At 42.3% G+C, this 27792-nt stretch overlaps 1 protein-coding gene across 1 annotated transcript in view; it reads left to right on the plus strand.

The window, feature by feature from the left end:
* brinp3a.2 (bone morphogenetic protein/retinoic acid inducible neural-specific 3a, tandem duplicate 2) overlaps nt 1-27792 on the plus strand; it is a 53176-nt gene that overhangs the window by 14623 nt on the left and 10761 nt on the right. Inside the window, exons 2-6 of the mRNA XM_070961446.1 lie at nt 3201-3557; nt 15478-15668; nt 17752-17942; nt 27080-27185; nt 27420-27656. Of these exons, the coding sequence (XP_070817547.1) occupies nt 3337-3557; nt 15478-15668; nt 17752-17942; nt 27080-27185; nt 27420-27656 (946 nt within the window). The 5' untranslated portion in view covers nt 3201-3336. The remainder of the gene's footprint in view (nt 1-3200; nt 3558-15477; nt 15669-17751; nt 17943-27079; nt 27186-27419; nt 27657-27792) is intronic.

Here is a 27792-nt window from a genome sequence, read left to right on the forward strand (position 1 = left end):
CCCTGCCCCTACTGCTGGTAAGGATCACAACCTGCACTAAAATTTATTTTTAACAATAAACAATGTTTCATGTCAATCTATACACTCAGTTTTTTGTTGTTGCACCTTCACAGATGCGTACAATTACATGCAGTTTTATCCAACTCGCCCAGTTAGAGAAGGCTGAAGAGCAGAGCGGGTCTTCCCATGTTACAGTGATATCTGTGTAGATCAAACATTCAAATTTGTCCTGTCACATGTAATCACATAGGATGCAATCAGAATGATTTATACGCACACACACACACACACACACACACACACACACACACACACACACACACACACACACACATAAAGAACATAAATAGAAGAAATGTTTAGGATCGTAGAGCTTGCATGAAGGATTTATACATCTACATTGCTCTGTCCACAGAAATCCATAATTTAACAGAGTGGAAAGAACTGTGCATATAATCTGAGACCTGTCTTAGCCCTCAGGAAGTAACTGATGAAAGGGTTCACCAACCACAACTCACTCGATTAATGGCAGTAAAGCTTTAACTACTGTTTGAGGCCGACAAGGAAGGTGGTAGAAAATGCTTTTGGATGCCTCAAAGGTCGTTGGAAGTGCCTGGCTAAGCAAAAGGATCTTTCTACCACTTTTGTATCAGATGTTGTTGTTGCCTGTTATGTTCTACACAATCTATGTGAAAATAAAGAACACTTCTTGCCAGAGTGAAACACTGAGCAACCCAATCTTCCTGAACCTGCCAGAGTTGCTTGTCGGGGTGCATACACAAAGGTCACCAAGCTATCCATGAAGCTATTATGTCCGTTCTGTCTGTGAGCTGTTCACCGACATTATATAAACTTGCCAGGCGCTCGGTTTTCTCAAAATATACCTGGCATCTTCACACATCTTCTGATTAGCTCTCAGAATATTGGCCCATTAATTAATTATAAATATGTTCAAGAGCTCAGTCCTTGTATGATGATGTTAAATTGTTATAACTGATGTTAGTGAATAAAAGCAACTAAATGGATCAAGCAAAGTGTTTTATTATCTTAAAAGTGTCTAAAAATACATTTTCCAGTTCTAAGTTCTGAGTACGTATTTACAATGAATAGCAATATTTAACAGTGCAAAAAAACAGCAGATAAACACAAAAGCAGTGATAATGAACATGTGCAAAAGTATAAGGCCCAACACAGTGTGTAAAACTGCTGTCTGTGCAGCTGCTGGAGGAAGGTGGAGGAAGGTGGCTCAAATGATCCATATGTGTCGTCCATGTGGTGGTGGTATTGTGGTGGTGGAGAATAACGTGGCGCTTGGGGTGCAGGAGCAGGGTACTGTCGTCTGGGAGTTTGTTGCTGTGGTGCGGGAGCCGGCATGCGTGAAATCAGGTCAGCAGCACTGAGGCCTGACTCTGCATCTCACAATGAATGTCGCAAAACATTTTGCCAAAGACATTCATCTGCTCTGCCCGCTTCTGTCTATCAGCATCCCGTGCTTCTGTCTCCACCTCCCGCGCCTCTCTCCTCAACTGCCCTCCATGGACCCTTTGTCTTTCCATTTCAAGCCAATCCCTCTCCTCATCTTCACGGTCCATTGCCAGCAACAGGTCCCTTATTTCTTTTCTCACCGCTTCGTATTTTGTTAATTTCCACCTTTTCCTGAGCAGGGAGATGTGGCAGCAATGGTTTTAGCAGGAGCTGGCTTCTCCATTTTGCTCAGTAGAGCAAGTGTGTTAACAGAGTGGTCGGTCCCCAAATCGAATAGCACAAGCTGAAATATGGCCATTCCAGCTGTCCTCTAGCACTGCTGCCATTATGGTTGCTAGCCTGGTAGAATTTGTTGTGTGTGTTCTTCAGTTTTCTTGCAGGCTTTCTAATAACGAGCCATTTTTTTCTGTTCTCATTATGTGGCCGTTGATCTCGTCCTCTGCTCAGAGGGTAAGGAGCTCCCTGGCCTCTTTGTCTCCCCAGTTCTAAGACACTTTCAGTCAATGTTCTTCTTTAAGTTAGCTCCTACGAAGAAGTCGATGTTCTTCTTTAAGTTAGCTCCTAACGGCTGCTAGCTGTTTTTTAAATCCCATGGTGGTGGATCACACACATAGCATGTCAAAATGTCAACCCCTGTCCTATCCTTACAACTTACCCTTTACATACAGACATCAATTTGGCTCTGTTACTATCTCCACCATCGGCTTCAAGGTGGAACATCAACACCCCCCATTCCGTGTTTGTACATTTTAGACAGAACTACAAGGCAGAATAACGGCACAACTCTCCCATCTTGAACAGACTGTGTTAAACGGCTTATTGATTAATACTGCAAGTGCCTAAGCTTCCCAGGGTGCACTGGGGTAACAAACTTGTGGAGTCTGATTTCTTGCATTGTTACTGGTACAATTCTATTTCACATCATGTTTTACAATATTTCTACTGTTTTCACATGTCCACTGTTGTGCTGTTGTGAGTGATGCTGTGTACGTAATCTGTGATGTTATCCCTAATTTGAGTGGTGTGGATGAAACAAGAGTGAGGCTGTCCATTAACCTGGGGCTGTCCACATAATGAAGTGTCTTTGATTAGGACACTGAATTCCAGTTTGCTAAGTAGACCAGTGCTTGCATGGTATGTCAATCGGAGAATACACTGTAAAATTTTACATGGTCACAACTACAGAAGAAGATGACTTATTTCAGAAAGTGTGAATGTGACATCTTCATGTTCCTTGTTTTGTTCAGACAACATTGAAAACATATTTGTAACGTAAGGTATTCAATTAATTCATGTTTTTTTTTTTTTTTTTAACATACTGTGTTTCGTAAATGAGCAGTTATGGTCTTCAAAAAAACCAGCAAATCGATTTGAGAAGCTGCTGCATATTTGTTTTTCCTTGATAAGTTATGAATATGAATGATCAGCTCATTAACAACATTGTTGAACATTGTTTCCTCTTAATACACAATTGATTAATGGGTTATTCAATCCAAGACAAAAGGACTGTGTAGTTTACTGAACCTGTCTCAGGATTTCTGTGTACTGAACCCCCTAAAACAATAGAAAATTCAAGCCTCTGTGTCTTGCTGCTACATGGAGCTGTCAGAGTTTGAAATATTTTAAGGTTTTTGTTTATTCCTCTGTGTTGTTCTTTTATTCTGGATGTGGGTGTTTGTATGTATCCTTATCTGTGTGTTTGTGTTCTTCTTTAGGTGTTCCGGGGGCGTTGAGGTGATGCAGGTCCCCCGGTCATCCCAGTGGAGGAGCCAACTAATGACGAGTGGCTTTGGCTGCTGAACGCCCCCCACCATCACCACCCTCATCCCTTTCTCGCTCCCTCCATCTCTGATGGCTCTATGGGGCGTCGTCAGCCTCAGCCTTCACTGCTGGGTGTGTTTACGGTCTGCACTAATAGCAGCAGCAGCAACAGCCAGCCTCCCCAATGACAAGCCCGGGGGCCCCCTGGACTGGCTTCTGTCTGATAAAGGGCCTTTCCACCACTCCCCAGAGTACATTGACTTTGTGGAGAAGAACCGACAAGGCTTCTCCACCAGATACAAGATATACAGGTGAGTCATGACTGCAGGATGTCAGCAGCCATGGTTGTTGTTTGAAAGGTCACACTGGAAGATGTTTCCCTGTTAAATTACAGTAAACTACTGGAAGCAACAGTTGCCAGCATGAAACTGTTGTTCTGCAGTGTACCTGAATACTTAGTGCTGTATAATTTGTAGCCCTACAGTATAATACGGTCAACTGGTTGGTTGCACGATACTGTTATATTAGTGTTTCTAATCTCCACAGCTCATAGTTCATTACTGTAAAATGTATTATAGAACTGTGGAATCTAAAATGAAAACCCTGAAAATTGCTGTCACAGAAATGACGGACAGGTCAGTGCCTCACAAAATGAGTCTTTTATTAAAGTCAATGCAGAATGTAACATGCTCAGTAACTGATAAATTTAAAATATTTTAATTTTTGTAGAATACATAAAACAGGATCCATAAAAACACCGTTCCTCGTGCTGAACAGGTTCTCAGTCTGCGTGTCTTCATCCATGTACCCAATATTCACTTTCTTTTGTTCTTGAACAATGACAGGAGATGCCAGTATCACATTACATTTATTACATTCAGCAGCCAATGCACTTCAAATATTATTATTATTGTGAAATACAATCCACGAGAACAATTAATTGTGTCAAATGGGTTCTCAACAATATGTTAACAACTTACATATGATACTTAATGTAAAATTTGAAAGAAATACTAAAGTAATGCCTTGAAGGATCATATCTTACCTCAACCTTTGATTAGATTACAAACATGAGTGAAACGTGAATGACTGAGCTAGCTGACTGAACTTAGTTTGTTGATTGTGTAGAAATCAGATCCTGTGGCTTTAAAAATCAAATAAACTGAAATGTTACTCGTAACATGGTTTAACAGAAAGACAGTGTTGTCCACTCAGCAGCTGAAGGGGAGATGCTAGCTAATGTTAGCTGAAAACACCTGCGTGAATGCTTGCATCATGCATTTAACTCAAAAAAGAAAAAAGTTCATACAATATAAATTGAGCACAAAATGAGATGACAGTGAGACTGGTGTTGATAAAACCACAGTTACTTTATTCAGTAAAGCACAGGAGCAGGATGGAGGACAATGTGCCATGTGTGTTGTCCAGGAAGACAGAAGCATTTTGCATCCATCCATTTCGCTGCTGTCCGGTCAGAGTACGGCTGAAAATCGTCTTCTCCAGTTCTTTCTGTTCTTGTTGTTCTTCCTTCTACCGTGAAAAAAATCAATGATACATGATGATACAATATCTTACACCTATTTTTTAGTATCTTTACAGTGACTGTGCTAAGTGAGGTGGTGGGACTGGACTGTTTCATCAAATGAATAACTGAATAATTCCTGTAGGCACCACAAACCTATTAAAGGCAGATGTTCTACAAATTTTGAGTGAGCTTTCTCATCACACATCAGAAAATATGCAAGTCCTTACCTGACCCCTATTAAAGCACGCTAGTGAACATTATATTGCTTGCAATGAAATGCACTGCAGTCAAATCAGGTGAAGTTGAATTAAGTGATAGAGATGAGAAAGGAAGCGAGTGAACTTTTATCCACCTTGGTTGAATTAACTTACAAATGTACATCTGTTGTAATATGTTGGTTGAGAAACAGATTAAAGTCAAGGGCAAGGTTGTACCAAGGGGATTTTAGCATGTATGTGATAAGGTTATCTGAACACTTCTGTGGTGGGATGCTAGTGTTCACAGCTGCAGCTGCAGAAGGTTTTTATGAGCAGTGCATTTTCCTCTTCCCTACTAACTTTTTTATTGCAACATCAAAATGATGTAAGAGAAAATATGCAACACAACTGTATATCTTATATTCCTGCACAAGGGGGACAATATAGCTGTGCATCATATTCTGCTGCCATTCAAACCCCCAGGGAGTCACCTGATCAGGTGGTCAACTGAAATACATTAATTAGCACTGGAAAAAAATGATTTGTCATGACAGCAACACAGTCTGAGGTATTGGCATGCGACCGAATTAGTGGAAATTGTGTCATGAATCATATCCTTTGTCATTCTGGAGGATGCTGTCCAGGCTTCTGGAAAGAGATAGACAGGGTTCCTGACATCTATGGATTGGAGTGAGGATACTTTATGGCTTCAGTGAACGGTTGCTGCATTAGAGCTTTTTAATATTTCCTTCTCTGGCAAAAGGCAGCGATCCGTTGGAGCCTAGCTGCATGGGCGGCAAGATTAATAGTCTTATCATGTGGCCAAGTGATTAGTGAGCTCTTAGTACTTATTACTCTGCATTATCGCAGGATCCCCCGAGAGGCTTCTGTCAGCTGTAAGGTTGTGTTTGAGGCTCTCTAGATTACCACAATGCAGCATTGATTAATAGTGACGATATTAAAAAGAAAAACTAACCTAAAAAGTAAACAGCCTGTAAATCTTCCTACATTGGAAATTTACTTGGATTCAGTCCTATTTGATTTCAGAAAAGAATCTGAACCAGAAGACTGGAAAGATACAGCTGTGGGTAAGCCTCTGTTTTCCTGTTTTGGCAAATAATGGCTCCCTTTCATTGCCTGTGTTGGTGGTGTGAAATGTGATGATTTTTGGAGCTCACACCTGGAGCTAGCTCATAAAAAATTCAGTAAGGCTGTTTTTTTAAGAAAGTGGGCACACTGCAAAAATTCTCTCAAGGGGGCCAAATTTCACAGGTATGCTTCTGCTGTGTAATGCACGTCCTTAAATTTCCTTCTTGTACCAACAAGAAGAAAAAGTGATGCTCTGTGGGAGCACAAACCCATGCTGAACCTCTCAGTGCATCGCTGTTTCAGCTGTTGTACATGACAAACTTTTGCCTGAATAAGATAAAAAGTTTCAAAGTTTTCTGATTTAGATGAAAAACATCTGATTAAATTAAATGACATTGATTAAAAATTTGATTCCAACTTTAATGCACAGCAATTTTTGATATCAATCAATATTTGATACTGCAGACACATCAAATATTGACTTGCACTTTGTAAAAAAAATGTTGGTTTGAAAAGCATGTTTTCAATACTTCGGATGTATCTTGTGAGCCCTGCTAACTATTGCTCTGTGGAGCCTACCTGCAGCACTTTTATATATCTGATTTTTGAATACACTAAGATCAGTTTCTTATTTGTTGTTCTTTGCCATGTCCAGTGTCCTGGTAGATTTGATAACTTTGATTATAAGTTTATTTGAATTAGCTCCGTTGTTATCACCTACATATAATTTTAGTTTAGTTTTAGTTTCTAAGTACAATTGTCAGCTGAATAATTTGCAAACATTATTGCTGTGAAAACATCCAACTATTTGCAAGTTTTCTTTTGAGAAAGAGACCTTGTGTGTTAGTGAGATTACCCGTTAAATTTTTTAATTTCTTTGCTTTCTATCACTATATTAGAATGGATTCAAAGGATTTTGTCGCTGTTTGATGATTATGAAACTAATTTGCATTCAATGAGGTTTTCCAGAGATTGAAATTGCAGCTAATTGTTGAAAACAACTGTCTTTGGTTAATTACTCAACTAAGAGAGATGATCAGATGTTATGGAATTTCTCAAAAACACAAGTTTATGAAGTGCTGTCCAGAAAGGGGAAACAAGAAAACCTGCCACCATTGGAATCCACTGTAATTGAATTCAAGCTGACCATAGCCACTGAAAACCTTTTAAGTTTTCATAGTCACATATTTAGCAAGATTGAAATGAGATTGAAAGTGTAAAGATTCATGGGAGGTATCCAGATACACGCTGAACTAGATTCAGGCAGTCGTTCCCGTTAAAAGCTCCACAAGCTGCTGTCACCACAGATCTTAAAATCATCAACACAAAGTAATTGATTTGTACTTAAAATAAAGGACACCCAGTCGGTTTAGAAAGGAGTAAATTACTGCAGATAGTGTTAATGTGTCAGCAAGTATCACTGAACAGCAACACATGAATTAAAACAATGGGATGCTAATAATTATCTGCAATTAATTTATTCTGCAAACTGGAGCACATAGGACACACACCTTTCAGTTTACTTTGATCAAAAGAAAACCGTGAACAACAGCAGATTCCTAAACCACAGGGGGGTCTGCAGGTGCTCTAAGGAGGGCTGAGGTGAGAGTTTTAGAGCAGACTCCCCCAGCGATGCTTCTCAACATCCCACTGCTACATTCTCACTGATGTGCTTTGTCTCATCTCTCCTCTTGAAAACCCCTCGGAGGTTTTGGCAATCCCAAATTGCTCCTTGTGGTAAATAGGCTGTGGAAAGAACGGTAATAAATAGTAGTTTTCCCCCCTTACAGTATGACATTTTTCCTCAACCACTGTTTGAAATATCAGAAAAGGTACTATTTTTTTAAGTGATAAGAGACTCAAGGTTAGACAGTCTACCCTAAATTAGCCCCATTAATTGCTCAGTTTTTATTTTAGTTCCCACTTTTATTCAATTTGCTAGCGCTGCAGGCAACTGAAGTTGGTAATTTCTAGTAGAGCTGTCTTGCTAAAGTTTGATTCAATAAAATCATAAAAGTATAAAAGGAGGTGGTGATTCCACTGTAAATGGAGGAAAGCGTCAATAAGGTTTCCCTTTTTATCTTTATTTCAGGATTTTAGCCACACCAGCAGCATAGATGGATGGTAATATACTGATTGTCAGCCTACCAGTTTGGTACACATTGTGGTATGTCATCACATATTGGATGGATTGCCATTAAATTTTGTACAGACATTCATTGTCTTCAGAGAATAAATCATACTGACTTTGAAATGTGATTATGTGATTCAGACATTAATGTCCCACTTAGGATGAATTGGAAAAACTTTGATAATCCACTAACTTTCCATATAGCTCCATCTTCAGATAATATCTTAGTCTGTCCAATTCTTCTTATGACAGTAAAGCAAATGACATTGACATCAGCCTCTGGTGTGCTTTGTGTATAGTGCTACTGAGCAAATGTTTGCATGTTAACACACGACACTGAAATGAACAGTGAACGTGCTAACACGAAGCCAGGGTTGCAAATTCTCACTCTTCTGGCATGTGACACATTCATTCAACCTTTATTTACATTTGAGAGATCATTTACGGTAGACTCTCATTCACAATGACACTGAGTTAATTACAAAAACAAGGAAAAGAAAACAAACAAAACAACAAAGAGATATACTAATGGAGAAGGCAATATCATTATTTAAATAATAATCAGAATCATAATCATTATCATCACTGAGACAGTAACAATGATGAGCTAGCAAAAACATTATGTTATAGTAATGGTTAAACCAAGCAAACATTAGTTACATACTGTAACTCCAGATTCTATGAGTATGGGCTCTTTGATTACTCTCTGTTTGGTACATGATGCTTATGCTATCTTGACAGGTATGGTGTGGTCATCTGTCAAATTTTTTAATCGATGGGTATTACTTGTATATTTTAGAGACTATTAAATGAATGACAACGTCGAGGCAGCTTGAAATTCACAAAGCTTCGAACTTGACTTGTATAATATAAGGAACTTTAATCATTAAGTGTCGGTGGCCATTGGCCAGATTCAACAATAGTAACTCGGTCAGATGAATGTTAAGCTTGTGTTGTGAATGATCATTTTTGGCAGTTCATGTTAGGGAGACTCATCATCATTAAGGGGATTTAAAGTTAACATTATTTTCTGTTCAGGTCATCTTCATAGTCCAGAATTGTGCAAAATTCTAAAAAATGCAGAGAGAAGATAGATTACCAGACTTGGTACTCTGATTTACAGTGTTTGAGCTTCCTCAGCACTGATAGATTAATGGATTCACACCCAGTTATCCCTCTACTCAGTCTCCTGCCTCTTGCTGATTGAATTTGAAAGAATTTTTAACAAGCTGTCTGAAGGAAATGAAAGAGGGTTTGTGTTTTTGTGGACGTGTGAGTGTGTGTTTTGGCGATTCACTGGATAGCATACCCATTGCTTCCAATACAAACACAATGTGGGCCTTCCGCCTTAGCCACCTGTCCTCTGGAAACATTGCCAAGGGAAAGCTGCCATATTCACCAGGGTGAAAGCAGAAGTGTTGACATGTATTTGGCTGCGTTCTGAACATATTGCATTTGGATAATGCGTGTGATTATTTTTTATGGGATAAGATTTCATTATAAATATTATTTGACTGTCAAAAATTCACTTTGCGCATTAAATACTGTTAAACTGCTTAAACGTTAGGCCACATGCCAGCAAATAAATGTGAATACAAGAAATATCAGGAGCACAGTGGCAGAATAAGTATTTAATGCTTAACTAAAAGTACCAGTACACCAATCTAAAAATACTCTGATCTAAATAATTGTAAGTTCTGCATTCAGACTCCTATTTAAAAAGTATCAGTTAAATGCACTTTAAGTATCAAAAGTAAAAATACTTTTTTTCTGTAAAAGAATGGCTCTTGTAATTGAGATATTATTATATATTATATTATACATTATTAGATTGTTACTGATGCATCAATGCACAAGTAGCAGCTTACTTTTGTAGCTGTTCAAGGAAAGAAGGAAAGCCCTGCTTCACAAATTCAAAGTTATATTTGCACTTTTCTACAGTGTTTTCATATTTGTGAAATATGGCGTTTAGTTTTACCTAATTTGACATTAACAGTTATTTCAAAGGAACCATCTGAGAGGAGGAGTGATGGGACTTTGGTTTGACGTGACAATTATCACAAGACATTGCTCGTTTATAATGGTTGGTTTAATCTCTAAGTATACAATGTAATTTATTAGCTTATGATAGATTTATTGGTAATGGTGATCAAATTAATATGGTGAAGTGAAAACTAGAATATTTCCCTCTGATATGTAGTGGAGTGACAGAACAAAGCAGATAGAATTACTCAAGTAAAGTACAAATATTGGAAAATTGTAGTACAGCACTTGAGTTAATGTCCGCAACTGCAGATGCAGATATGTTGAACCAGCCAGGAAAAATGGGACCTCTTTAATTTGGAGAAAATTCAGCAACTCAAACAACTTGGCCATGATAGCGTCCACAGAGTTAAAGTGATGAAACTGATGTACGCTGGCGAAAAGGAGCAATGAAATTGATAATAATAATGACTTAGCTGGTTGTAGGGAGGATTGCAGCCCCTAAAATCAACTCTGTGGTGAAACCCATTTCATTTCCTCCTCTCCCTGCAGGACGAACCTATCGGGGGTTTAAGATAAGACAGGGCTAGCTTATCACAGTCAACGATAACTGAATAAACGAACGACAGCAGGGATTTGCGAATACTCTTTCCATACCTGTTCCCTGCCTCCCTCCTCCACCCCCTCACGCTCCCTCCCTCCCTGTGTATTCCTCTTTTTCCACAGAACGTGCTGTGGCTTTGAACTAGTGCTCTCACGCTGCAAAGTGGAACTCAAGAGACACAGTGTCCCATTTGAAGAGGTCATTTATTTATATGGCATGAAATGAGGTGAAGATTAATAGCTACACTAGATATATCTGAGCAAGAGATTAGTCAAAGGCTTTGTCTGAATACTACAGTGTCAGCAAAAAGGTCAACGGGCACCACCAATCCATTTAACATCATTACATTTACTTCACACACTCTACCCACAGTTTCTGCTTAATATTGGGTGAATCAGTGTCTTGTGTCGTGATTATATAACCGGAGCTGAAATCGATGTGTGTTGCAAATCATCGGCAGCAGCTTGTTTTGACTTTTGAATTCTACAGGATTTACACTTTGTATCATTCAAACATCTGGGTGTTCAAGCTTTCCTCATTACTCCTGGTTTAATGTGATATATACCCTTTCAAAAGGCCACACTCCCTCCATCCATCATCAGCAGCCAAGGTTGTTCAAACCGCTCTGATTACAGTAGTCAAGCTTTTATTTCAGAGAGAGAAAAGTGCAACATTTGACTGATAGGATAGTGCCGTTCACATAGATTCACTGAATGTTTATTTCCTGCCACACAGTGAAATCTGACAAAAATAATCCCTCAGTCAAGGCATTTAATCATGTGCATTTCCACGTGGCTCCTTCGAGGTTTTGATGTTGAAAGGCTTTCTTTCCTTACTTTTTAAAAAGCATCATGATGTAGCCCATCTTAAAAAACTTATAAAATGAACAGTGTGCTCTCTAAAAAGGACAAAGGCTCTTTGAGGGAAATTTTTCCCATTCCTTTCTTCTCATATAAGCGTGATTATGTGAGTAAATTGGGGGCAGTGCCAGGCGGATTGCAAAAATTGGCACCACACTCCTGCAGCCTCCCCGAGAAATTTCAAAGTAATCACAACCGATCTGTTATAATTACAGCTGTGATATCTGTCTGTGACTTCATAACTGTCTCTTTATACATTCATTGCCATGCAGATTTGTGATGGAGGGAAAGAGCTTGCAAAAAATAAATACAATCTCGCCCCTGGCCCTAATATCAGAGCTGTTCTTCTTTTAAACATCAAAGATGGTTGTGGTCTTCAAACACTGTCTGATTTTACGAGTCCATATTTAATTAGTCCTAGTTACAGACGCTGAAATAGGTTATCGCTCTGTTGGTGGGTTTTCTTATGTGTATCTGTCGAGCAAATTTTCACTCTACATTATTTTAATTTCAATACCAACCCACACATAAAAAAATCGCCATAGTTTAAGCTATTCTTACTTTCTTTGACTGTTGGTGAAACAGTGGATGAGCTCTGCTGCCCTTCTGATTCTGGAGCTATGTGAGGTGGCACTTCCTTTGCTAACAACAGATCTAATGAAGAACATGTTACCCTTTAGACATATTGAAAAAATATTTCTTTTGGGGAGTCAAACAAACTAAAAACCTTAATAGCACAACATCCCATGGGTTTGAACGCCCTTTATGCCTCTGAAAATGAAATGTCAAAGTTTTACCTTTTCACTCAATGAATACACAAAACTAATACACAAAACTTTAGAAACTCTCGAAACTGATAATACTGTGCTTATTGGCTATTTAGCCAGTTTTTGATTGCAATAAGCACATACTTGTTTCTGAACAAGTAAAAGAAAAAGACGAGACACAGACAGGATATTGTGTGAGGAGTCTCTTACAATGGTGTCTCTTCTCCATTCCATAGAGGGCATGACCTTTCTCTCCTGTGTCTTGGTCACACTGAATTCACTCACTACAGGGTGAAAAAATGCCTTAAATGAGACAGAGTTTGATCTATACATTGTTGACATCATTCATATGACATCAGCATATTTTAGGGTCTTTAAGCACAAAGCAGAGGCACATACTTGGAATCCCTGAGCTGCATACTCAGTTCTGAGAGCATATTTTTTTGTAAAGTCAGATGTTTTGACGTTGCATTTTTGATCTTGTGCTTTAGTCATATGGAGTTTGGCCGTTGGTTCTTTTATCCAATTTGTCATGACAGCAGGTTAGCAGTGGTCAGAGTACAACTTTTAGCCTTCCTTGCTCGGGGCAAACGAAAGCACTTTCATCGAAATTAGATGAATTTTTCTCTAGGAGGTAAAGAGCTAAACAACTTGACACTGCAGCTTACTGGGTGTGTGTGCAGGCAGCTACTGCAAACATATGTGTATATGGAAGCTTGCATCCATAGATGTGTTAGCTAGAAATATTGAAAGAGACTAAGGCCAGGGGGACTTGTTTTGTTCCCATTTTCATTGGTAATATTACATTTTTAGCCATGCTAGTGACATTGCTCTGGGGATGGATTGTCATGAAATTTAAGTGCAGGTTCACACACTCATGTCACCCTCAGGATCAATTGTAATCACATTTTGGTGATCCCGTATCTCTTCATCTAGTGGCATCATCAGATCAAAATTTAAAACAGTAAATACTTTGATTAATGATCAAATAAATGCACAGTTAATGACCTTTCCATCAATCTCAGCTGTACTTTGTGTTAAATGCTAATACATGTTACCATAATACATTAGTAGATTAAATTAAGATGGTAACCATGATAGACATAGAGCATGCAAGCATTACAGCCTACAGAGCTGTAGAGTCAGCCTTGTTTTACAGTTACCAATATCTCAACTCATCTCAACATTTTAACATAAAGTAATTCTATTTCTCAGAGCTAACAGCTCAGCCTCCAAGTAGAAATTGCTGATTTAGTTTTATCTTTACTTTTGCTCCATTGGTGATTAACTTCACCCTCATGAGGTTTCTGCAAAGCTTTACAGTCATTAGTGTCTTAGATCAAAAGTAAAATGATGAAATGTGTTACTTTCTGCTATCAACCTTGCTCATACTTGGAGTGCACTGAGAGGGTGCTGATGTACTTTGTATTCCAGTTCCATCAGCCATAAATGTAACATTACTGTATGTTGACCAGAAAGAAAGAAATAGTGGTTGACTGTTGAAATTTCTGAGATCAGTTTTGTTCTGAATCAAACAAACAAGGAAGAAGATTTTTTTTTTCATTGTTTCCACAAAATAACGTGCATTGTGTTGAGATTAGTAATCCAGTTTACCACGCTCAGATAACTTATTTGACTTTGCAGAGCTATTCATATGAAGGATGCCATGCACACCTCTCCTCTCAAAACACAATATTCTCAGCCTAAAATTTTGTTATGTTCTGCCAAATGTCAGACAAACAAAACAAGTCTAATTTTAATTCATAGCATGCTCTTTCTGTTAAACTGACTGCAGAACTGCAGGCCTCGCAGTATACAAAAGTATCTGTGAAGGACACTTCATATGGAAATCTTCCACTAAACACCTTTAACTTTTTGGTAGTAGAATAACTTTGTATAGGCTACGAGTCAAAGCACTGCCAAATGCACTATCAGCTCAGAGAACTGTGCCTTGGGCAAATGTTCCACGAAAAGATTAGAGAGAATGCATGCAGAGTGCCAGGTTGGTCTTTGTTGATTGAACAGCCGCATCCTTTGGTTCGCTGAGTTTTGCTACAGTTCAGTTTACCATGCTGCCTTTGACATATCTATTTTTTTTTTCCTTCTCATAATGTATGTGCTCGGTTTTTACATGAAAGTAGAAAGTCAGAGTAGCTTAAAAGCTGTCAGAGGGAGATATGCGGGAAGAAAGTCTGGCCTTCACACTATACAAAGTTTATTAAAATTCTGTTCCCTTCCTGCTGCCTGGACTCGATTCATTGTGTATTGTGCATCGTGTTATCACCTTAAAGCTGTCGGATGCTACCGAATATGAACATGCCCAGAGATATTATAATCAATGAAGCATTAGGTATTCATAAGAAACACAGCATATAAGCTGCACTCATGGTTGAAGTCAGACATACAGTGTTAGTCTTTTGTTCACACTGCTTTCACCATTTTCTGACATTTTTGCAGCCACTTTGTTTCTCTGTCATTACAGAATACATGCTCTATTTGAGCAATGGGGCTATTTCTTGCACCACCTTGTACTTTATTCATTTCGATGTATATCTCTCTCATGATGGGGCTATTAAGGAAAACATCTGTCGGCTGTGTAGTAGAAGCACGTATCCGTCCCAGGTGGCAATCATGGTTTCAAATGATACCACGTTTTTGTCTGGATGTTTTTTGGGTTTTTTTTTTTTTTTTTTTTGTCTTCTCACTAGCTTTCTCTCCTTTTCTAATTCTCTATTTCTTTCTCCATCAATTCACTTTCACTTTAGTTCAGGCAGTGTCGGCACGGTCGAAGGAATCCTTACATTGTAAAGGCACAGAGGGACATAATGAACAGATTTAGCTTCACTGTCTTTCTTTTTTCTTTTTCTTTTTCTTTTTCTGTCTCTGTCTCTCTCTTCTTGTCCTTTCCAGTTGCATACTCAGCTTTAGGCAAATCATGTACCTAGATAATGTTGTTATATTTTAATAGATGTATTAGTTGTATTACCATTTCAGTTCTCCTATAGCACACTCTTAATAGAACTCCACTTTTAATTCAGTGTAAATTATATTTGTTTCTCCTATGATTCCTTCCAGGGAGTTTGGAAGATGGAAGGTGAACAACTTGGCAGTGGAAAGGAGAGACTTCTTGGAGTCTCCGTTACCTCTGACTCCTGAGTTCATCAGGAACATCCGACTTCTGGGCCGGAGGCCCACCACCCAGATGATCACTGACAATCTGATCCGGAAGTATGGGACTCACTTCCTGTTGTCAGCTACTCTGGGAGGTAAGTGAAAACAAAGATGTTTTGTTGTTTATAGGTTGATAACATTTTTAAAATGTCTTAATAATGGCATATATTAACCCTTATGCACTAACTATTTAGAATTTTGGAATACATTGTTGAAACAGATTCCACCAACAAGCAACTAGTGTTTTGTTTGTTCAGTAAGCTGTGCAACCCTAAGTGTTTCATGTCAAGCCTTGCATTATGGCTCAGCAATTACACAGTTTGGAAAAACAAAGGAGACACGTTCAAAAATCATAGTAATCTTTGGAACAATGGGTTCTTTATTTGAGACAGATGTAGACAAAAGCAATCTTGTCATTTTTAGTGAGTGATTGTCAGTTTTGCTGGAAAACAGTTCCTATTGCTGTCACATTGTATCATCTGTAGCAGGGTGGCTGATGGAGATTAATTCTGTGACTTGGTTCAAAAACCCTCTTTGGTTGATTTTTTTTTTTTTTTTTTTTTTTTCAACAGACTTGATTAAAACTGATAACCCTGAAAAAAGGGTTACATTGGTTATGATCGTACTAACGCAATACAGCAACAATGTGAAAAAGATTATTAGGTAAAATCAGCATGCTCACCAGCATGCGCTTCATGTAGAAGACACAGAAATGAAGAAGTATGATTGTAATCCAGCATAGAGCTAGTTTGTCCAAATATTTATAGTACAGTAATATGAAGAAAAATGTGCTTTAACAAATTACCAGGCTTCAGTAAAATATACAATTTGTGTTGATAAAAGCTTTTAGAATTTGCTCTCCCAGGCATTGCATATGGAAAACAGATGGACATGGCACAATAACTCAATCACAGTAAGTAACTGAATAACACATCACGACAACACAATATACCACTGGCAGCACAGAATCACTCTTCAGAGATGTATGAATACATGTAAAAGCCTGTGTATTGTGAACCTGCTACTCCCACTCCGAATCACAGTCACCCAATTTTTGGTTTTCTGTGTGATGAATAGACAAACATTAATGGTCCTCTGAGTGAAGAAAAAAGAGGGAAAACAAAACAAAAAAAAACTCATTTAAGATGCCAGAGCGGCTCAGGCAAGTCTTGCAAAGCAGATTTGCTTTTACAGAGCAACACTTGTCAATTACTTTAGACCTGACTCCTGGCTTAGAAAAGGTTGCTGTTGTGAGTGGCTGCATGTAATGCAGTCCCGCCAGCTGCTGAGCTGATGCAGCCCCTCACTCTGGCTCCCAGCCAGCACTTAGTGGTATGAAGAGAGGAGAATGAGGCGTTTGCCTTGGATTGCTGCCATAGATATGCCTCTGTGGTTCTGAATGGATTGCCTCTGTGTTCAGAAACAGATGGACTTAATGAAATTAATAAATAGATTGTGATATTAAGAGGGTGCCCTTCAGCGGCTGAGGAAGGAAGGCAGTGGGCAGAAAGAATGGCCCTGAAGCATTAACACTGCATTATGATGAGAAAAAATGATGTGCAGTGTCCTGGGGACTCTCAGGCAAAGAGCGTGCTGCACCACGGCCTCGAGACTTACGAAGTGCTGATTGCTATGATCAGTGGCTACTGATACAGGGTGACGTGGCTTACCCTAATTGTGGTCAAGTGTCTTTGTGCTTCAGAGGCTCCTGTATGGCTGCTCCGGTGCTCTTAACCACCATTAATTTAGAGCGCAGTATGTGTCTCTTCTGCATCAGAGCAGGTGCTGAGTTTTAAAATTATGGCTAAATGTTAAATTGAAGATTAATGGGAATAATTCATGACAAAAAAAGGTATCATGGCTCATGTGCCACCATGAAAGTAATCCAAGTGGAGGGATCTCACAATAGTTGGCACAATTTTTGACTGACAAGGGATTTGTGGGAAGTGCAATGCAACACATCAGCATGAGTGTGATGCCTCAAAGACAGACAAAGCAAACACCAAAAATCAGTGAAACACTTGAGATATTATCTCTTTGATTTTATGTCAGAGAAGTGTGCCTCTGTCCTCAAGAAGCTAAAGGTGGTATTATAGTTAAAGCCCTTAGTAGCAATTGATAATGGGCACAGCCTATCCCTTTAACAATTTAACAATAAAATGCTATGTTTCTGTGCAGGAGAAGAGGCCTTAACGATATTTGTGGACAAGAGGAAACTGAGCAAGAAAGCAGAAGTGAGCGATTACTCGGGTAACTCCTCCACTGTGACTCTGGAAGCTCTGCACCAGCTGGCTGCCTCCTACTTCATCGACAGGGAGAGCACCCTGCGCAAGCTGCACCACATCCAGATCGCCTCCACTGCCATCAAGGTAATGCCTTCTTATCTCTTTTGTTGAGTTCTTGATGCGCATTCTCAGACTAGTGCACCGATCATCAAATATTCCATGAGCGAAACTAAAATAACGTTTTTTCTGAAAATCAGATAACTTAAAGCATGCTATATGTATACAGTGACAACTGGAGACATATGGCAAATCACTTTCAAAAAAGTGGTCTGGTCACAATATTCACAGAATTTGAGTAAGCAGTTAGTAAGTAAGAAGTAGCTAAATTAAACAGGGCTACAAGAAAATCTGAATATTACTGATCACATTACACTGGAATCGGTACAACCAAGACAAAACTCAAAACAGAAACAGAAGTATCTGAATCAGAGGAGAGCAAGTGCTTTATTCTGAGAGGCCTGTGATCACAAACATAAGACCTTGTGCTCCTGTTTTTTATCCTTTGTTATAAAGCATCAGACTGGCTTTGACTGGAAACATGAGCTTGCACAACATCGTGCTTACATGATTCCAGGGTTTTAGGCCTTACCTCACACTGCCATCTGGAGCTGCTATAACATGGGAAGCTGCCCAGAGAAGCCTCTTTTGAACCCCTTTTTGAATGAAAGCAAGGCATAATTACCAAAAGTGGAAATGATATTATATGATATTGTGTCCTACACCAACTACTTTCAGTGAGAAACATTCAAATACATGCTGACCTTGGCAATGTCAAACGTGTGCATGACAGTGTGTGGAGAACTGTTATTGTTAATGCATCTGACAACAGAGGGCTCTATTTTCAATTCCACCGCTGGCGCGGCGCAGGGTGCGCACCCCGTGCAGTGGTATTTTCGTGAAGCACAGGTGCACTTGGTATTTTGGTAAACCGAGGCGCACAGAGGTGCGCCAGGATGGGTGTTGCGGCGCAGTAGGGGGAGGTATCGGCATAATCAGTCGGCGGATTTGGATTTTCGTTCCATTACGGTCCACACTGGTGGCGTAAAAGTGCACTGAAAGCTCGCCACACCAGACCTGGTCAACTCTGTGCGCCAGCGGCGCACCGCTGGGCAAATGGATTTTCATAAACCGGCGGAGTCGTGCGCTCACGTCACCAATACCTCACAGTCAGGTTTCCACAGTGTCTGGCATTTCACTGTGATCAATAATTAGCAAAACCCACGATTCAATGCAACTATCTGAGTCAGCACATACAGTCAGACCTAAATTTATATATTTTGATCAGCATCTCATCTGACCACATCGAAAGCGCGTTCATGCGTAATGATCACTCAACCTGACCGAATGTACACAGGTGAAACAGGGATGTCTGGTGATCTGTGACTCAAATTGCCTGGTGACGAATGTGTATGCCACTTTCCCGGGTTGGCACATGACTTGTTCATCGTGGCGAATTCTAGCATCCCTACAGTCTTTCAGGGGGATACCCCTCTGGATGGCTGGCTGCTAGGTGATAACGGCTATCATACCGTCAACAAGACGGCAGCATGGTTTTAACGGTGTTTTCAGCAGTGCTCGGTCAGTCATCAAATGCACACTGCGATCAATAATTAGCAACAGCCACGATTCAATGCAACTATCTCAGTCAGCACATACAGTCAGACCAATATTTATATATTTTGATCAGTATCTCATCTGACGACATCGCAAGCGCGTTCGACATGCATAATGGTCACTCACCCTGACCGAATGTACACAAGTGAAACAGGGATGCAAACTAATCGATTAACGTCGCTGTGCCAACCAGAAACAGCCGTGGCATCCTACAGAGCATATATACTGCATCTATCTCAGAGCACTCGAGAGACAGACTCATGAAAAAACGTAAGTGATGATCGTTGTCCGCTATTACCCACGTCATCCATCCATCCATCCATTATCTTCCGCTTATCCGGGGCCGGGTTGCGGGGGGAGCAGTCTGAGCAGGGACGCCCAGACTTCCCTCTCCCCGGACACTTCCTCCAACTCTTCCGGGGGGATCCCGAGGCGTTCCCAGGCCAGCCGAGTGACGTAGTCACCCCAGCGTGTCCTGGGTCTTCCCCGGGGCCTCCCCCCGGTGGGACATGCCTGGAACACCTCCCTAGGGAGGCGTCCAGGGGGCATCCGATAGAGATGCCCGAGCCACCTCAGCTGACTCCTCTCGATGCGGAGGAGCAGCGACTCTACTCTGAGCTCCTCCCGGGTGACAGAGCTCCTCACCCTATCTCTAAGGGAGCGCTCCGCCACCCTGCGGAGGAAACTCATTTCAGCCGCTTGTATCCGGGACCTCGTTCTTTCGGTCATGACCCAAAGTTCATGACCATAGGTGAGGGTAGGAACGTAGATTGACCGGTAAATTGAGAGCTTCGCCTTTCGGCTCAGCTCCTTCTTCACCACGACAGACCGATACAGCGACCGCATTACTGCAGCCGCTGCACCGATCCGCCTGTCAATCTCACGTTCCATCCTTCCCTCACTCGTGAACAGGATCCCAAGATACTTAAACTCCTCCACTTGAGGCAGGAACTGTCCTCCAACCTGAAGGGAGCAAGCCACCTTTTTCCGGTCGAGAACCATGGCCTCGGACTTGGAGGTGCTAACTCTCATCCCAGCTGCTTCACACTCGGCTGCGAACCGCCCCAGCGCATGCTGAAGGTCCTGGCTCGAGGAAGCCAACAAGACAACATCATCCGCGAAAAGCAGAGACGAAATCTGCCGGCCCCCGAACCGAACCCCCTCCGGTCCCTGGCTGCGCCTAGAAATCCTGTCCATAAAAATGATGAACAGAACCGGTGACATAGGGCAGCCCTGCCGGAGTCCAACATGCACTGGGAACAGGTCCGACTTACTGCCGGCAATGCGGACCAAGCTCCTGCTCCAGTTGTACAGGGACTGTACAGCCCTCAACAGAGGGCCTCCAACCCCATACTCCTGGAGCACCTCCCACAGAATGACGCGAGGGACACGGTCGAATGCCTTCTCCAAGTCCACGAAGCACATGTGGACTGGTTGGGCAAACTCCCATGAACCCTCAAGCACCCTGTGGAGGGTATAGAGCTGGTCCAGTGTTCCACGGCCAGGACGAAAACCGCATTGTTCCTCTTGAATCCGGGGTTCGACTATCGGCCGGATTCTCCTCTCCAGTACCCTGGAATAGACTTTACCAGGGAGGCTGAGGAGTGTGATCCCCCGATAGTTGGAACACACCCTCCGGTCCCCCTTTTTAAAAAGAGGGACCACCACCCCAGTCTGCCAGTCCAGGGGCACTGTCCCCGTCTGCCACGCGATGCTGCAGAGGCGTGTCAACCAAGACAGTCCTACAACATCCAGAGACTTGAGGTACTCAGGGCGGATCTCATCCACCCCCGGCGCTTTGCCACCGAGGAGCTTGCGAACTGCCTCAGTGACTTCAGCCCCGGTGATGAATGAATCGACCTCCAAGTCCCCAGTCTCTGCTTCCTCTACGGAAGACATGACAGAGGGATTGAGGAGATCCTCGAAGTATTCCTTCCACCGCCCGACAATATCCCCAGTCGAGGTCAACAGCTCCCCACCTCCACTGTAAACAGTGTTGACAGAAAGCTGCTTCCCCCTCCTGAGGCGCCGAACGGTTTGCCAGAATTTCCTCGAGGCCAACCGGTAGTCCTCCTCCATGGCCTCCCCGAACTCCTCCCAGACCCGAGTTTTTGCTTCTACAACCGCCCGAGCTGCCGCACGCTTGGTCTGCCGGTACCCATCAGCTGCCTCAGGAGTCCTATGAGCCAACCAGGCCCGATAGGACTCCTTCTTCAGCTTGACGGCATCCCTTACTTCCGGTGTCCACCACCGGGTTCGGGGGTTGCCGCCACGACAGGCACCGCCGACTTTACGGCCACAGCTACGGACGACTGCATCAACAATGGAAGTGGAGAACATGGTCCATTCGGACTCAATGTCTCCAACCTCCCTCGGGATCTGGTTGAAGCTCTCCCGGAGGTGGGAGTTGAAAACTTCCCTGACAGCGGGTTCCGCCAGACGTTCCCAACAGACCCTCACGGTACGTTTGGGTCTGCCAAGTCTGTCCCGCTTCTTCCCCTGCCAGCGAATCCAACTCACCACCAGGTGGTGATCAGTTGACAGCTCAGCCCCTCTCTTTACCCGAGTGTCCAAGACATACCGCCGAAGGTCAGATGATACGACTACAAAGTCGATCATTGACCTCCGGCCTAGGGTGTCCTGGTGCCACGTGCACTGATGGACACCCTTATGCTTGAACATGGTGTTCGTTATGGACAAACTGTGACTAGCACAGAAATCCAATAACAGAACACCACTCGGGTTCAGATCGGGGAGGCCGTTCCTCCCAATCACTCCCCTCCAGGTGTCACTGTCGCTGCCCACGTGAGCATTGAAGTCTCCCAGCAGAACAATGGAGTCCCCGGTTGGAGCACTTTCCAGTACCCCTCCCAGGGACTCCAAGAAGGCCGGGTACTCTACGCTACTGTTCGGCCCGTAGGCCGAAACAATAGTGAGAGACCTATCCCCAACCCGAAGGCGCAGGGAAGCGACCCTCTCGCTCAGCGGGGAGAACTCCAACACATGGCGGCTGAGCTGGGGGGCTATGAGCAAGCCCACACCAGCTCGCCGCCTCTCACCGCGGGCAACTCCAGAGTAGAAGAGAGTCCAGCCTCTCTCAAGGAGTTGGGTTCCCGAGCCCAGACTGTGCGTGGAGGTGAGCCCGACTATCTCTAGCCGGTACCGCTCAACCTCCCGCACTAGCTCAGGCTCTTTCCCCCACAGTGAGGTGACATTCCATGTCCCCATAGCCAGAGTCGTTGTCCAGGGTTTGGGTCGTCGGGGCCCCCGCCCACGACTGCTACCCATTCCACATAGCACCGGCCCCTTCTGATCCTTCCTGCGGGTGGTGGGCCTACGGGAAGGCAGGCCCACGTCGCTCCTTCGGGCTGTGCCCGGCCGGGTCCCGTGGGCAAAGACCCGGCCACCAGGCGCTCGCCTGCGAGCCCCAACCCCAGGCCTGGCTCCAGGGCGGGGCCCCGGTGACGCCAATCCGGGCGACGTACGCTTCCTTGCTTTAATTCCTTTCATAGGGGCTTCTTGAACTGCTCTTAGTCTGACCCGTCACCTAGAACCTGTTTGCCTTGGGAGACCCTACCAGGGGCATTAAGCCCCGGACAACATAGCCTCTAGGATCATTCGGGTACTCAAACTCCTCCACCACGATAAGGTGGCAGTTCAAGGAGGAGACCCACGTCATTTCATTCCAAATACAAATGCTATCATTGTAATGCTTAACGTTATCTACAAAGATAGAATACATCATTGCTTTGAGGAGGAGGAGGAGGAGGCCGAGGCTTTACCATCTAAGGACCTCATATTGAGACATGAGTGACGTCAGTCTCCTCCTTGGAGAAGTTTGGGTGTCGGACACTTTCCTGCGTGGGCTCAGTCATCCTCGAAACTTGCCATTTTAAAGGCGAGGCGAGGAGCTGCTGTGATTGGTGAAGATTTGACTCGGCTGTGTCAAACTCACTCCACGCCATCTCCCCTCCCTCCTTCCGAGTTGCGCCGCTGGGTGGGACTGAGATGAGAAGGGGGAGTAGATGCGCCAGCAGTGCAGTGCACGAAAATACCGAAGTCTTCGCCGCCACGCCCCATCAGCGAAGCGGACCTGACTTTGCGCCATGCCTGCGCCACGCCAGCAGTGGAATCGAAAATAGAGGCCAGAGTTTCAATGCGAATCCTAGCAGATGATGAGCAACAATGCAGAAAAGCCAAGAAATTCAAGAAGTATCAGAAAAATAATAATTATTAAAGAACACTGTACTAAATAAATACAGACAGTCAAGAAATACAAACACACTGCACACATTGCTGTCATCTCTACATATAGTCCACACACTGCTCATTAGAAACAATCACAGATTCCAGCTGAAATTTGTCTGCCGCTTCCAGGTGTCATTTGCAAAGTAGAAAACTGCATCTCTAAAAGCCATACATGTAGTTTTGTGTGTCATTTCCTCCTTATAATACAATGATCAGCGGTAAAGTGCAGAATGATGCTTTTTATCAGTCTGCTTGTGATGAGATATGATCTTCAGCCGCCACAAGCAAATCGAGTCTGGAGGAAGCTCTGTGATGTGCACATATGGTGAGGGGAAGATAAATGAATCTTGTGAAACACAGCTCGTGACAGGTTTCTGCCTCTGGCTGTCACCTTCAGGTAGCATGGGGTTAATAGGGCTACGGAGGGGAGGATGACCCTCCTTTCTGTCTTTTTCATTCCTCAGAACACAGTGGTAGTCAGCCTGTGAAGTGTGGCTTTCTCTGCTGTAGCAGAACATGAATCAAACTCCCTGTACTTTTATCAAAGCTCTGTCCTCTCACTACATTGTGTTCAGGGAGGGTTGGGTATTTCTTTTGCAGCTAAGGTGGGCACATCAGAGGTGCAGAGGCAGCTGCTTTTGTGTGTTTCATTTCTCGGGAATTAGGGTTTTTCTGTAGCTACAGAAAGGAAGAGAGAGTGTGCTTTCATGCTCCAAAGGCAGTCATCGGGCGTAACTGACAGGTAGGAAGTGGAAACAGGAGAAACTCACCTCCATCACCGGTTGAAAGTGAGTCAAAGGAGCGACAGATTCCTCGACGCTTGTGCTTCATTTCCACAGGGCGTTGACCCACACAGCAGTGGAACAGATACAACTAAGCACTCCTCTGCATGAATTTGAAATCGAACAAGTTGAGGAATGAATGAGAGGGGGCTGGCGAGCCAAAGGCCCCCCTGCTGTCTCCATGCAAAGGGGAAATCGAAGCTCATTTTGGAGGAAAAGCCTGTTACTGTTATGGTGTACAGGGGTTTGGCTGTGGAAATCTGGCCTCAAAGAAGTCATGGCACAGAGCAGAGTCTATGAGCGGATCGGCTTGTTTCCACAATGAGTAATGACTGCAGTTGTTGGAGAGTGTCGGGGATCATTTTTGTTATGATTTGAGAATTTCCCAGACTGAATTGATGGTGATATCCCCAACTGACTCGTATTTGTCAGTGTGTCTGCACACAGTGATGAACAAGGCGACAGACTTGAACGAGGAAACGGCAGGAGGCTCTGGTTTCATCTTTTCATCTTGTGGACAGCCTCTCGATTGTATTGTGCTGTCATTATTGGTAGAGAAATGCATTTTTGTGTTACCTGACTCAATCGATCGTTGTCTGGACTATCACAGAAGAAGGCCACTAACTTGATCATCTGTGATCACACTCGAGCCAAACTTTATTTTTACAACATATTTCTGGCATAAACAGAAAGAAGTCAGTAAAACTGCCTCAGTAACAGATTTCAGACAGAAAAAATACTTGCTAAATCAATTTTACACATACTGACACACTCATAAACGCATGGCTTGTACGATTTAAGACTTAAAGCTACATTAATCATTAAATCAAATTGGCTATGAGACGTGATTATCACCAACTCATTTAGCTCATTCTTTTGATTTTTCATCTCACAATTTTTCACTTCAGTTTCATCACTCTTATCAAACCCTGTTTAAAGCTACAGAAAGCACCTTTTTCCACCAAACAAGCTCTGATAAACACACTGTACAGCTACCTGGGTGACACCAAACAGCAGTGTGCAGCAACAAATGTTGTGACTAGCTGGTGATGAAAGTGTAACATCCAAAGCAAGGTAGTTCTCTGAGTATCAGGTGGAAACTAAACCGGAGCTAAAAGGAGAGTGAATATTGGACTTGCTCAAGGTGTGTGTGCTGGATGTGTGTGTAGTCAGTAGATTTAGGAGTGGGAGCAGCTGCCGGCTTTGGAAGTGTTTTTCCCCACTCTATATTCCTGTTTAATTTTTCTTTTAATGATATTCTCAATGTTTCCTGTCAAAGAAATATGGGAGTCTCCCAGACAATATATTCAGCGTGATTCAGAGCGAGTTACGTCTTCATTGTTGTAGTTGGAATGAAAACACCGCACCACAGTTTTCAGTTCATCCAAATTTGGCCCAGAAAAGTTTTACCACAAAATAGGAAAAAAAAAAAAAAAAAGAGGAAAAAAAAAAAAGCCAAAGATAGACAGAAACGTTCAACAAAACTCCAGCCTTTGCATCATTCCTCATACAGCCATGTGCCAAGATACAGGTGGCCAATAATGTCCTATTAAGTATTTTTAATATACCAGAATGCATCTACAGTGAATAGCAGCTGCTATCCAAAGCGGAAATTGAATGCTCTGCTCATCAGTCAATGTTTTTGCCATATGGCATATCATATGGCATATCAAATAATTCCTTATATGGATTCAATATTCATGTGGTCTGAAACCCAGGGTTGTATCTCATTTCCTCACATTCATATCAGGATTAAAATCCCTCATGAGGGAAACAAGGGATTTATAATGTGATATAAATATTATAGTCGAAGAATTGCACTCAAATTATCTTCATTTTCCTTTTCCCATTCGCAGAGGTATTGTATTCTTCCGCTCACAATCCCCTTTCTTCTGGATTAGGCTTTTGATTAAAGAAGCCCGCACTGAGTTTTCACTTCCCTGCAGCACTGGCCTCATATGAGTTCCCAAGCCCTTCAGCCCTCTATGATTGTGTTACTGATCGACTGACCCTCATTGTCTCGCCTCATCCATCTGTCACTTTACACCAACTGTCCTCTGACAAGCCCGACCAGGACAAATCGCTGAACAAAATATGGTGTCCCAGAACCACAAAGAGAGAAAAATGAGAATCAGTCAGATGCTCCCTGCCGTGTCACAGCAAGAAAAAGGAGAGTGCTGAAATAAGATCTCTTCTTGCAAATGAAGTGAAAGAAGATGCTTTGCTGGAGATGCTTTGCGGCAAAGGTCAATCAAAAAGTCTTCAATCAGTGACTGGACAAAAAAAAAGAAAGAAATATTGGAGCATTCTTGCAGAAAAGATGAGTGCAGCAATTTAGATGATTTCAGTTTCCTTCACACTCAGAAGTCAAATTGACTCTTTATAAAACTAGTTTATTTGAAAAAACGCATGAAGCCATTGGTGTTACACAAGGCACATTTTCTTTGGCTCCCCTCTAATTTTATATTTAAGACATTCCCCTTAAAAATAGATTTTTTGTAAAGAAATGTAACATAACCATCTGAAATGGGTGCTGTGGAGAATTAATAAATGAGCTTTTTATTTGTTGTTGCCCAGGTGACAGAGACCCGCACAGGTCCTCTTGGATGCAGTAACTATGACAACCTTGACTCTGTTAGCTCTGTGCTGGTTCAGAGTCCTGAAAATAAAGTGCAACTGCAAGGTTGGTTTGATTTTTACCCCTTTTATTATGATTGTTGTGTTATGTTTTTAAAGATCAATCGTTCTTCTGAAAGGTATATGCGCAAGGCGTAAATATGGCATACAAATATTCAGATTTATAGATTTTATTGAGTAAGTTGTAAGCTCAGCCAGCACAATATTGCCACTATACTTTCACTGTCACTCCCCAAGTTCACAGTTTGATGACTGTACTAAACCCAGCTTTGTTTTACAGGCTTGCAGGTGATCCTTCCGGACTACTTGAGGGAAAGTTTTGTGCAGGCTGCTCTTAGCTACATAGCCTGTAATGGAGAGGGTGAATTTGGCTGCAAGGACAATGACTGCTGGTGCAACTGTGACACCAAGTTCCCAGAGTGCAACTGCCCTTATATGGACATCCAAGCCATGGAGGAGAGCCTGGAGAGGATTACAGAGACATGGGGGATCTTCTATAAAGAGTTTGAGGAATCAGGTAACAAATTCTCTAAAAAATAATGGATTCCTTTCACTTTGCACGCCTCATCTAAATGCAAGCAAATCAAACTTTTAGATTATAAATCATTTATATGACAGGGAGTGAGGATGAATTCAAGTGTTTTATCTCCACC

This window comes from Chaetodon trifascialis, chromosome 4, assembly GCF_039877785.1.
Source record: "Chaetodon trifascialis isolate fChaTrf1 chromosome 4, fChaTrf1.hap1, whole genome shotgun sequence".
Taxonomy (NCBI): domain Eukaryota; kingdom Metazoa; phylum Chordata; class Actinopteri; order Chaetodontiformes; family Chaetodontidae; genus Chaetodon; species Chaetodon trifascialis.